The sequence below is a fragment of the Berghia stephanieae genome, chromosome 1, assembly GCF_034508935.2.
Source record: "Berghia stephanieae isolate SIO BIC M18660-M18661 chromosome 1, UCSD_Bste_1.3, whole genome shotgun sequence".
NCBI classification, from domain to species: domain Eukaryota; kingdom Metazoa; phylum Mollusca; class Gastropoda; order Nudibranchia; family Aeolidiidae; genus Berghia; species Berghia stephanieae.
The window spans coordinates 84079713-84093496 of NC_088360.1; the positions used below are offsets into that span (position 1 = coordinate 84079713).

Genomic DNA, 13784 nt, shown 5'->3' on the forward strand with positions numbered 1-13784 from the left:
GATAGCTCGGTTGGTAGAGCACTTGATTCACACCCAAAAGAATCGAGGCCTTTTATTTGACCCTCTTTTTTCCATCTAGATGAGTGGGTAACTGGGTCTCTTAGATCTGGTGGAAAGTACTCTACGGTGGACTAGTGTCCCCTCTAAAGGATAGCAAGCAATTGCTGTTGTGTGTTTCACGACATAGACTCCGGGATAAAGCCCGACTCCATGGGACAAATGGCTCTGGAGGACTACAGTTTTGTGTTCATTTTAAAGTTTATATTATAACAAGATTCGCGTTTTTTTTTTACATTCCTCTCTTTGTCCCTTTCAACCCTTTAAGATCAAGGTTACTGCTGTTACATTGATTATTTCATACCAGAGACCTTGACCTCGATATGCATAATTCGATGCTATATATTAGAGAAAAATTAATAGAAGTCTAGATCCGCTTATATTACAATATCATAATTATTATAACGCATGATTGCAGAAAACGCAGATATCTGGGGAGTGATTGTGATAGGCGGTAATACTCATCGAAGATTAATACTTGAAATTTACTCAGCATTTAATTTTGAAATCCCCCACTCAAGAACAACCATCATCTTTACTCTTTCTTCCCATCCACCATCCGACTTTGGAACTCCCTACCAACCACTTGCAAAAAAGCCCTTTCGACTGATAACTTCAAAAATTCGTTCCCTGCTTCCCTCTAAAACCCCTGTTACTGAAAAGACGGCAATACAATCTTCAGCCTGAAGCTTTGGCCTTAATGGAAGAAGAAGAAAGAAAAAGCCGATACCTAAGAGAAACGCAATGAAGAATACGGTATTTGCTATCTGGATGAAACATTGGTAAACGCTCTCTCACACATTTGGTAAGAATTATTTGATTTTGATAAGGAGTGGCCATCAAAATATGGAAAGTTGAAACATTGAAGAACACGTATAAATAAGATTGTATCCATTCCATTTGTGTTCACAATATCACGCACTTTTTGTAAGAAATAATAAAGGCAATGAATTGGTTTCATCTGTTGAGTTGATTTATCAAACAGTACTTTTCATACCCTTTTTCATTCTGATGAGGGGCTCCATCTGGGGCCTGGGCTAAACTAATGGAAAAAAAGACTGAAAGCCATATAATTTGGGCTCAAAAAGCCGATTTAGGGGTAGAGAAGAAGAAATAAGTGTGAATTTAGATATGAAACCTATTTTTCCCTCTTTGTCAAACATACAACGAAACGGTAGCATATTTCTCCTAAAGGCATCATAAGGTGTATTCTAGATATTTAATATAAATATTGTTTTGATTTCTCTGTTACTGGCAAGGTTTGCTCAAATACTCTTTTTATTGCATAAATACTCGACATATTTCAATAAGATACGCGTATTCATCGTATTGATTTGTCTCGAGGATCTATTGACCTCCACGAATACACATGACTTGATAAGAACCTTAAATAACTTAGAATATTATGAATTAGACAGCATTCATATTTAGACGTTAATTGATTTTCTGTTCCTTAATGCTGATTTTTATGTATTTCTCTATATGTTTTTCCATTTTATGAACAGACTAAAGTTGGGGAAATCAAATAATGGCCATTTGTAATGTACGAAATCTCAATAAATCTTTATCGGGGGGGGGGGGGGCGAATGATATGTATGTGATTTTTTTTAGGAGGATTGGATATAAATAGAATTGGAGAGATATGGTCGCCGATGTCTGTTGCACATTTGACATTTGATTGATGGATTGATTAATTGATTGAATGTATGAATGAATGAATGAATGAATGAATGAATGAATGAATGAATGAATGAATGAATGAATGGATAGATGGATGGATGGATGGATGGATGGATGAATGAATGAATAAATGATTGATTTATTGGTTGTTTAGTTGGTTGTTCTATTTTGTTTTTTGTTTTTTTGGGTATTTTTTGTTTTTATATCTTCCATTGTGTATTTAGAATTGATATCATATTGCATATAACTTAATATTCCATGTGTGTTTATCTGCTATGATCATAATTCTGTTATATTAAATGGATTTTAAAGTTTAAGCAAATAGTTTGTTCTGCAATGCCATAATTAAAATAGCAGGGGTAAATTTAGTTGAGGGAAGTGGACGAGTCTAAATAAATATCACTCCGTAAACATATTCCGATTTGATTGAATTGATTCGGTTACCCTTTGGTGGAAATTTGATGAGAGTGCATTGTCAAATAAGGGATTTAAATTCAGACGAAAAAAGAAATAGAGTTAACTATAATATTGTATATGGGTCGTTTTACATTTTATTATAGTGATTTTTTTATAATTCTCCTTGCTTATAGTCGCTGTATTATTGATGAAGGCATATTGCAGAATTCCTTTTATTGATTTTTCTTCAGCATTCAACACGATTCGGCCCCATTTACTTGAAAAGCTGAAATGTTTGAATATAAATCCCCATTTGGTTTCCTGGATTCTAGACTTTCTTTTAGAGAGAACACAATTTGTAGAAATTAATGGAAACAAATCTAATAAAATAATTACTAATACAGGAGCCCCTCAAGGGTGTGTTCTTTCTCCTCGCCTCTTTACGGTTTACACAAATTACTGTACAAGTGACTTGGTCCCAATTTTAAAATTTGCTGACGACACTACCCTTTAGGGGTTTATATTTAAAGATGATGAAACGGCATACAGATCTGAGATCGACAGATTTGTTGGTTGGTGTAAAGATAACTCCCTGAAATTAAATGTAGGAAAAACCAAAGAAATGATTTTTGATTTTAGAAAGAACACAAATTCCATCAGTCCGCTCAAAATTAACAAGCAAAGCTGTTGAGCAAGTTACGGTTTACAAATAGTTGGGTATCTTTATTGACAATAAATTGCAGTGGCATTTACAAACCGATGCTGTTATCTCTAAATTGAACAAAAGAATGTATTTTATTCGGAAACTTTCAGAATTTGACATAGACAAAATGTTAGGCAACCTTTTTTATAGATCCGTTTTGGAGACTTTATTATTACTTTTTTGTATTACAGCATGGTGTGGAAATGCCAGTATTTGCGACATTAAAAAAAAATGATCGGATAATTGATAAAGCCAGGAGTTATACTCACCCAATGCCCAATTTCAAATGTGGAAGAACTGTTCATTTTTGCCACATGGTGTTCGAATTTTTAACGCGCAACTGCGATTTAAATTAAATACTATCTTTTAAATATACACACACAAGTTCGGACTATTTATCAAATTAATATATATAGTGTTGCTATTGGTTCTTGGTTGTCTATTTTTACATTTTTTGTGCATTTGCATATATATATATATATATATATATATATATATATATATATATATATATATATAATTATAAATTATAATATATATACATATATATATATATATATATATATATATATATATATATATATATTTATATGTATACACTGTCGCCATAGATTCTCAACTTTGTGTTTATACATTTTTATGCATGCCACGTCTGTAATCGAATTTCCATTTTTTAGATGAATAAAGTATATATATTATTATTATTATTATTATTATTATTATTATTATTATTATTATTATTATTATTATTATTATTATTATTATTATTATTATTATTATTATTATTATTATTATTATTATTATTATTATTATTATTATTATTATTATACCGCTGCTGTTGCTGCTACTGTTGATGATAGTGATGATGATGAGGAGGATGAGGATAATGATGACTATGAGGATGATGATGACTATGATGGTGGTGATGATGATGACGATGATGATGGTGGTGGTTGTGGTGGTGGTTGTGGTGGTGGTGGTGATAGTGTTTGTGGTGTTTGTGGTAGTGGTTGTTGAAGGTGGAGGTTTGGTGGTGGTGGTACCCATAGTGGTGGTCGTGGTACAGTCAGTGTCTTAATCTTAGAGGTGGATGAATCGTCTGATTTTACATTGCTGACTTATCAATTCTTTACATCATGCCCTACAGCCTCTCAATTGTGAATGTTATTGTTTATCTCCACCCCAAAGCCTCGTCAATGGGCATTTGTGTCTCTTATAAAATATCATTATGATTGAGGAAAGAAGAATTTCTCAGAAAATAGTCATTAATTTGAGACGTTCAAAACGTGGTGTTTTCTGGATTTATTTTATTCTTTATTTTTGCAAAGTGTAAAAAGTCAGTTTATAAGATGTTGCTGTAATCTTCAATGACAATTTCTTTTGAATGTAACCAATCATCTATAAATAATCTTAAATTGATACCAGGAAGTAGAAGCTTATCAATAGCTCCGAAGTCAAATATTAGACAAAGAGTGGATTCAGACCGTCTCATGTCCTGATTGTAATATGTATATATCGTGATATATCTTTTATGCAATTATAACTAATTATTTCAATTATTATTCATTTATGTCAACAACAATTCAATGGCTGAGATCACAACTCCTGTAAGCAACAATTTCTACATTATACAGTCGAGATGAAAAAATTACAGAAGTTTAAAACTGAGCGTTTTGACAAGAATATGGTGCAGGGATTTTGCATTATCAAAACTAATAAAAGTACAAGTTTCACATTTTGACACAATGTACATCGAAATCTCGGTGTTAAATTTCGCGGAAAAAACAACAGATTTTTCGATTTTTGGTTTATACAGTTGAGATCTCATCCATCGAACTTCAATTTGAAGTCTATTTGAAAGAAGAAGAAAAAACTTGAGATTTTATAGAGCTCAATATCCACTAAACGTGCTCAAAGCTCTTTGCAAAGGGTCCCTGGTCAACACCAACATTTAACATACAGAACGAGAGTTGACGCCTGTTCGATTTTTTCCGACAGACGACGCTGTAAACGGCCAGGTATTCATTTTACACCTGAGTACGAAGAGAGAATGTGAGTAAAGAGCAACAAAGCGTCAAGCGAAGCTCTAGCCCAGGATCTTCCGATCCGAAAGCAAGTTTCATACCACAAGACCACATAGCCGCACAGGAAATGACCTAGAGTAGAGAAAGAAATTGTTTAAATTCCGTACGTCTCAAGTTTAGTCATGCTTCAAGATCTACACATTGATGAGAAGTGAATATGGAAACTAAGGATTACACTGTCTGGGATTCCAGGAGGAAATCGATAATGTACGATAGCAACGAATAATAATCACATGGGCAATAATTGTGGACCAAATGCATAGCATACGGGAGAGAAACCAGGAAGAGGCTCATCATGGCCCTTGGGCATTTCATGATTGGCATATTTCCCGAGCAAGAACAATGGGAGGGTAAGGTTATAATAGATATGGAGGAAATGCTTTTGACTCGTGTTTCCTGTCCTTTGATATTTGAGTAAAAGAGAAGCATGTCGACTTATTCGTGTAAAAAAACAATGCGGTCGGAGAAAATGGTTAGGATTATTTAGTTGTCTTTAGATAAATTTTATTATTATTATTATTATTATTATTATTATTATTATTATTATTATTATTATTATTATTATTATTATTATTATTATTATTATATATTATTATTATTATTATTATTATTATTATCATGATAATAAGAAGAATACTAATAATAATAATAATAATAATAATAATAATATAATAATAATAATATAATAATAATAATAATAATAATAATAATAATAATAATAATAATAATAATAATAATAATAATAATAATAATAATAAGTTACTTATATAGCGCTCAACGTCCACATAACTGCTCAGCGGCTCTTAACTTACAGAAAAAGACTATGACCAAGGGATAATATAGTTCTAGGGATAATTTAAGTCTCAGCCGACTTTAGTGGCCGCAGTGGATTATAATTTTGACACAAATTCGTGTGGTACAATGGAGCTTGATTATTTAATCATTTCTGAACAATACTACAAGTTTTAAAAACAATCCTTTCACTAACTGCCAATGGATATTATACAGAAATCTTTTTTGAGGCTGTAAAGATATTGTCTTGTCAAACAAATACATAAAAAATTTGGCTAATTGTATATTTTCAAGGAGAAAAAAGATGTTCCGGGTTTTTTTTTATCTGATCATTTCTGGTTACTTTTGATCTTAAACTAACTCATTGGCACTTATTGGTTCATGCCTACCGACATGTACTTATTTGCAGGTCTGATAACCCAAATTATTATGGGCTCACTGTTGTAATAGAAATACTTTCAAACCAAGGGAAAATAGACTTCATTAGAACGAGTTTAAAACAATCCCACAATATAAAACCTGCAAATAATATGATCATCGATCCCGATATAAAACTGTCTTGATACCATGAATCATATTACTATTTTTACCTAATAGCGTAAATACTGTGAAAATCGGATTATTATGAATAACAGGCATGTAACCAGTTCACTGCCGTATTCTAGAAAATCATGTATTTAAAAATTTGGCCCGAAAACTCGTCCTTCGAATATCGATTGAATGACCCTCGTCTTGGAAAAAAAACCTCTCAAACCTGGAACCTCGCGAAGTCAAAATGTTTAATTTGTGTTTTTCTAGATTACGGCAGTTAACTCGTGAAAACGATATATGTGGGAATATGGTAAGGAAAAATTAACAAGTACAAGCTTGTCTATTGCTAATATCGGTAATTTGGTAAATGGCAATTGTGGTAATTAATGATTGACGGTAAAATTGATCAATTCAGCGTATTGTTGTATATATAACATAATATGATAGCAACAAAAAGAGGCAATGGGTAATCTCAAATGAAGACCTGAGAGCTAGAGAGGAGGTAGAATCTTTGGAGAGTCTCATTAAAAGGAGAAGATGGCAGTGCTTGGGGAATGTCTGTCGCAGACCTGATGAAACACTGGCAAGGGAGGCTCTGCGATGGACCCCCCAAGGAAAGAGAAAGCGAGGCCACCCAAAGGAGACCTGGAGAATTACCGTGGAGAGGGAGTTAAAGCGGAGAGGTTGTCCCTCGAGATGGCCCAAAGAATAGCTGCTGAGGGGACAGGTGGTGATCCCTCAAGTACAAGCGGTACGGAGAGGATTGAGTGAGTGATCGAGCTAAAGAGGCATGAAAAAGAATTATCAACTTAACTGCGGTACTCTGGAAAACCATGTATTTGAAAATTTGGCCAGAAAAATCGTCCTTCAAATATCAATCGATTTAATAATATATAATAATAATAATAAAAAATAATAATAATAATATAATAAATAATAATAATAATATAATAATAATAATAATAAATAATATAATAATAATAATAATAATATAATAATAATAATAATATACTTTATTCATCCAAAAAAATAGAAATTCGTTTACAGACATTGCATGCATGAAAATGTATAAACACAAAGTTGAGAATCTATGGCGACAATGTATACATATATAATATATGCAAATGCACAAAAATGTTTTTAAAAAATACAACCAAGAACGAATAGCAACACTTTACATATTAATTTGATAAATTGAGATAGACCATACCCTCATGTACAGGGCATCTGACCAGGACCAGGACAAAACCATGTAATATCATTCCAAGACAAAGACAGAAAGCAAGTTGGGGGATGCAAGACGAAGTAAGTACCTCCCTGCCCACTATGAGAGGTCAGGAACCCCACTCAGACGGATATTGATTAACCCAGTGAGTTGATTGATAATGTACCTTCAATCTTATTCTATTATTTTCAACAGAGCAGCAGATCAGAGATTTGAACGCTCGGCAGGTGAGTACCAAAATACCAAAATATAAATAATAAATTACTGGACACTTTTCTTGTTGATAACCTTGTAGAACAGTTAGGAAGAGGCCCATTTTATCATATATGCAAATACATGCGCGCGTACGCTCACACACATATACATACGCAATATATTGAGAACACTACATAACAATACTAATCACCGCCCAATCAATAACATACACACTGGAACAAAAAAAGGACAAAAAGCACCCACAACGAACTCATTTGAAAGTACACTACGGACCTATAGTCGGCCGAAGAGATGGAAACCCATCGAAACGATCATCTCGACAGAATAATATGAGTGTTCTTATTTAATATCGAGCACTCTCGTACCTACAAGTACCCACCAACACTCATATATATATATTTCAGTTACACAACAAAGCAAACTCATGCAACACACAGTCCTGACGATGGCTGAAAAGGCCTGAAACATCGATGTAGACTGACTCCAACATTGTGGTAAATATTAAAATATAATAATTCGCTCCATTGCTACATGTCGAGCACTATTCGTACCATATTTGTATCCAACACGATCATAATATATATTATATATATATATATATATATATATATATATATATATATATATATATATATATATATATATATATATAGTCTTAATTCCAATGACACCCAAACTCATATTAAACTGCATACCTCAAGGATGTCGACCAGAAAGGTTATCTATGCATTTAATAATTCAAATTACGCTGATGGGATTATTTCTGAAAATAGAACCTCTTATCTTCTCTCAAAACGAGAGAGACTAACACACACAAAAGGGAAAAGTAAGACAGAGAGAGAGAGAGAGAGAGAGAGAGAGAGAGAGAGAGAGAGAGAGAGAGAATATGAATGTGTTTTGTGTGATTTTCCTTTTTTAGAAAATCACCCATCCCGAGTAGTGTAATTTTATTGTTTATTAATAGCCCAATGTCACTAATCGTTATCATAACGGGGTGAACCAGAATCCGAAATCTGGATTTAAAGTTTTAGACAAGGTTAAAATTTAAAATTTGACACCGAAGTAGTTTTCGAAAATACATTCATTCTTCTCAATGGGACATCTTTCAATTAAAAAGCAGTTTCATCATTTAGACCTAAAATTTCAGTTTTACTATCTGGTTCACCCCGATATAATACCATTTTGAAGCGTTTGGTTACATTCTCGGTGTACCAAATATTATTCTTACCTGGAAAACATGTCAGTTCCTGTAGTTGATATCCCTCGACGGATAGCCTTCCATGACGTCTTCAGGCTGTATCCCTGCCTCACGTCCAGGGGACAGCGTGGATCAGAAGCGGAATTGAGGTCCACAGGGGGCACGTAGAGGTCATTGTTGACGTTCTGCGACTGTTGGTCTGGTTCTACATTGCTCGATTTGATGAGCATCAAGTTTCTACTGTGATTGCAACCCATGAGTGATGGTGGTAAAGTTTGTAGAGGTTTGTGTTCGTCGTGAATTGGCAGAAGTAGTATCCTCACAACGGAACGAAATCGGTAAAGGAATGAACTTATATAATATTATGCAGACGAGTCTTACATTTGAAGTGGGAGTCTTTGAGACTTGGGGTAAAGTCAAAATTTCACCGGTTTGTTGTTGTTACAGATAGCAATTTATTTGTTTATGTGGTAGTATATTAACACTATTGAGAAAAAGTTAGGGATCCGGTCAAAGTTCCACAAGTTTCAAAGCTTTATTTATATGCACTTTTCATGTAATTTAAAAATCGGTAACTTTGTTCTAAATCCTGTCTGCTATAGGCCTGAAAGGGATAGTCTTTAGAATTTGGAGGATATTGTAGGAGAGAGATCTATCTATCTATCAAGAGCATTTAAAGTATGAGCATTTATATAGTTCAATATCCACAAGAGGTGCTCAAAGCGCTTTACGAACGGCCTCTGGTCAACAGCAACATTTATCATGCGTCATGACACCAGTTGGCCGAAAATACAATTATTTTTTTTCGACAGAGACAACTCGGTGAGAGAATGTGAGTGCAGGGCCTTTTCCTAGAATTGAACTATGCGACGATCAGAGCGGGATTCGAACCCTGGAGTATGTTACTAACTGTTCTTTTCAAACCCGGCTATGGACGAATAATTTAAAGTCAAAACTTTCGGATTTTAGCGCCGTTAAATGACATCGCCTACGCATTCTATGAAGCAACTAAATATAACACAGCAATAAAATCAATTCATCTTGATTTACTGTATAGATGGATCTCATTTACTGTACAAATAGATCTTTTTACATGAACGGAATAATCAAAGAATAAAACGGATCCCTCAGGCGTGGTCTAAATTGAACCAGGAAGTTGGTGACATTTACTTTGTTTTATAATGAATAATGTTTACCACAAAGCTTCAATAGTGAAATATAAAGACTCTTTTCTATAATTTGTGATATGTTTTAGTTTAATGAGAGGTATATTGCAATACCATAGCAATGCCACACATTGGATTCCTTTAGATTCTATTCTTCTAACTTGTATTCATCTTGTGTTAAAAAGACAAAGTAGCGAAATTGGACCACAAACAACTACACGTGCTTTTTCTTGTTCAATGCAATAGTATAGCTCTCTAAATTGAATACTAAAGATTACAGGATGATACTTTTTTTTTCATTTTTAGAAAGATCATTAAATGAATTTCTTTTACTTAAAATTTCAAACAGCATTCGGCATTTTGAACTAAACTATCTCTATAAAAAATTGTATGGTTAATTTATCCGGGAGGCAACATTTATGACAAAAATAAAATCAATATATTTTGAAAAATACGGATAGGCAGGATTAGGATCTTGTCGTAATCAATGTTCTTTACTAATGAGAAGTTCTAAGAGGATGATGTAGGCGTAAGAAATTATAAGAATATAAAAATATATTCACTGAATAAAAACGGATTTTCTTTTAACTAATGAGTGCCATCCAGGCAGGCGTGTATATTATCTATATTTCCCTTTACCCCCTCCCCCCCCCCTCTCTCTCTCTCTCTCTCTTCTTATATATATATATATATATATATATATATCTACCTCTCTATTTATCTGTCGTGCTATATATCCCTATCCCTCATTCTCTCTCTCTCTCTCTCTCTCTCTCTCTATCTCTCTCTCTCTCTCTCATACTCTCTCTCTATTTTTTCTCTCATTCTTTCTTTCTATTTCTTTCCTTCTTTCTCTCTTTTTATTTCTTTATTTCGTACGTTCGTTCCTTCTCTTTCATTTTCTCTCTGAGACCAAAGAAATTCTTGGGTCAATGGCTTGAATCGCACATTGATAATGAGATGGTGTGCATATAAAGTCAAGCGACAATGAGCGATGTAACCAATAGAATGAATGGTTTAAATGGTCTCTAAATCTCGAAATCCGGGCGGGGGAGGGGGTGGACGGGCATTGGTTTGTTTTGTTTCGTTTGATTGGGGTTTTACTTTGGGGAGTGTCTTATTTTATTGCTGTTGTTTTGTTTGTTTTTTGTTTGTTTGTCTTTTTTTAGGTGAAGCATTTTACACAAATTTCTCAAATCTACTCTACAGATTTTAAGTGGAATTATCTGACTTGAACGTCAAGTCGTCATACTTCGGCTCTTCCGGATACAATTAGGTTTAGCAACTCCTTACCAAAAAAAAAAACACAAAAAAGACAAACCCAAAAATCCTTTAGATCAAGATTTAAGTCTAGTCACCTTATGTCGTAAATGGTTTGTTCCCATATTTGTGGAGTTGCGCTCGTGTGTGTGCGAGTGTTTGTGTGTATGTGTTTGTGTGTGTGTGTCTGTGTGTGTGTTTGTGTTCGCAAGCGTGTGCCCTTAACCGTTTGGGTGTTCACAGAAAATTGAATTTCATTATATTATTTATAAATGTAACTTGGCTGCAACTAACAATGTTTTGTTTTTGGTTTATATGCAATGCATGTTAACTACTTACTTTTATTCTTGTAGAGCGCTTTAACCTTATAAAATTGGGATAAGACCTAGATGAGTGAAATTAATTATCGTTAACATTCCAACACGATAGTATATCGCTCGGTGCTCAATCAATAAGTTGTGTAACCGCTTACGTCCGTGGCTTGCCGATACCTCTGTCTTTGCAAAGACAAAATCAATTGGAGCATATAGTGAGCAAAATGAACCATTTGTTGCACTCAAAGAAAATTATGCTTCCACAATAAATAAAAAAACAATCCCTAATTAGAATTCTTGAAATATTTTAGAAAGTCGAAATAAAAATTAACTTCGCATGACCAGATATATCTCACTAGTACACGGATCATCATATCATATAATATGGGATACTCTGGTTTTGAGTATAACTAACCCCGTTTGATTAAATACAAACAGAAAAAAGTGAAAGAAACAATTTTTCCTTCTTCTTTTTACTTTTTAGTCTCCAGATTCAACATTGTGAATATTCCACAAACTTTTTTATCGTTCTTTGACTGGGGATATGAGAGTATTCCACTACTTCACGGTTGATGGTATGAAATCGTACAAATTAGCCTCTATTTTTGAGTAGGGAACCATAAACTTTGATGGTTTCCTCTTATTTTGTTGCATTTCACACAGTCTCAATTTCACTTTGTCGTACTTTCTTCTCTGTTGTAATTAGTCGAGATTTAAATCAATTTTTTGTTTGTTTTTGTTTTGATTTGTTTTGTTTTTGTTTTGGTGTTTGTTTTTGTTTATTTTTTAGTTTTTGTTTGTTTATTTATTTTTGTTTTAAGGTTTGTTTTTTGTTTTGTATTGATTTTTTTTGTTGCTGTTGTTTGTTCTTGTTTTTTGTTGTTTGTTGTTGTTTTGATCAATTAATGTAAGTACTCGTACTCTTATTTGCACTGTCCAAAATGTTTGTGAAACAAAAATGTGACACATCGTCCCAAAACGGTATTAAATTGAATTTCTAGTGCGCTATTCCATTTCAAAATATCACCAAGTGGAAATGATAGATCTGAACAATCATAGTTTATCAAAATGACACATCGAAAGCACACGAGTGAGGTGTTGTAACATTCATTGGTGTTTTCAAAAGAGACCACATCAATATTACATACTTACCCATACTAAAACAATCAGCATTAATCAAAACATAACGAACTGAGACACTGCCACTGCCGTCTTTGGTAGTTAAAGGAATGTAGTTTATGTAAAGCGGATAAAGTTTATCACACCTCAGGGACGGATTGCCGGCACGATATGATATGTATGATTGAAATTATTTTTTATCGATCAAACTCAGAACATGGAGGCAATACAACAAGAATCTATTTTGTCCAAACGATGTAAATTATTCTGAATCGAAATGTCACGTGTTCAAGACATCAGACGGAAGCTATTTTTTCATTAATATGTGACAGCTTTGAAAAATATATTTCCTTTTTTTACGATTTCAAGTATAAAACATAGGTTACTTTAAATGTTTGTGGAAAAAACGAAAGTTTTATTAACAGTGTGACATGGAACTCCTCAACTAATGTGGTAAAAAAGGCATAAATAAAGCAATTTCACAGCCAAAAAGAAAAAAAACGGCTAGGATTTTAGAATGAATTTTGTTTCTCTTTTAAATCACACTTTGCAATAGAACCTTATTCCATTTATGTTGCAATATAGAGGTGTGCTACTTTAGAAAAAAATCGTACAGATCGGGGATCCCAATTGTTCGGTAGAGCACTCGATTAAAAAGCAAAGGGATCGAGATCGATCCCAGATGAAGTCGAGATTTTCTGAACTCCATGTCCACCCAACAGTGATTGGGTAGCTGGGTCCATTTGATCTGACGGAAAGTATTTTGCGGTAGACTAGCGTCCTATCAAAATGGTAGCAAGCAATTGCTATTGTCCGTTTCCCGCTAAAGAAAATGGGATAAACTCCTACTTCATGACTCTGAAAAGCTACTTTCTTTAAGAACAATATCCCATAGATTTGCTTAAAGCATTTCACGGTGGATCCCAAGACAACAGAAACATTATACGCGATGGACAAGGTATGACACCTGTAAGGCGTTCATACTGACCAGGTACTCCTTTTATACCCGAGTAAGATGAGATAATGTGGGCAAAGAGCCTTCT

The 13784-nt window shown here is 33.6% G+C and overlaps 1 protein-coding gene across 7 annotated transcripts in view; it reads right to left on the reverse strand.

The window, feature by feature from the left end:
- LOC144959427 (globin-1-like) overlaps positions 1-13784 on the reverse strand; it is a 228071-nt gene that overhangs the window by 174130 nt on the left and 40157 nt on the right. The window contains exon 2 of one of the 7 annotated variants that reach the window (XM_078892071.1): positions 8913-9486. The exons of the other annotated variants lie outside the window; for them this stretch is intronic. Within the exon in view, the coding sequence (XP_078748197.1) occupies positions 8913-9139 (227 nt within the window). The 5' untranslated portion in view covers positions 9140-9486. The remainder of the gene's footprint in view (positions 1-8912; positions 9487-13784) is intronic. 7 annotated transcript variants of the gene reach the window in all.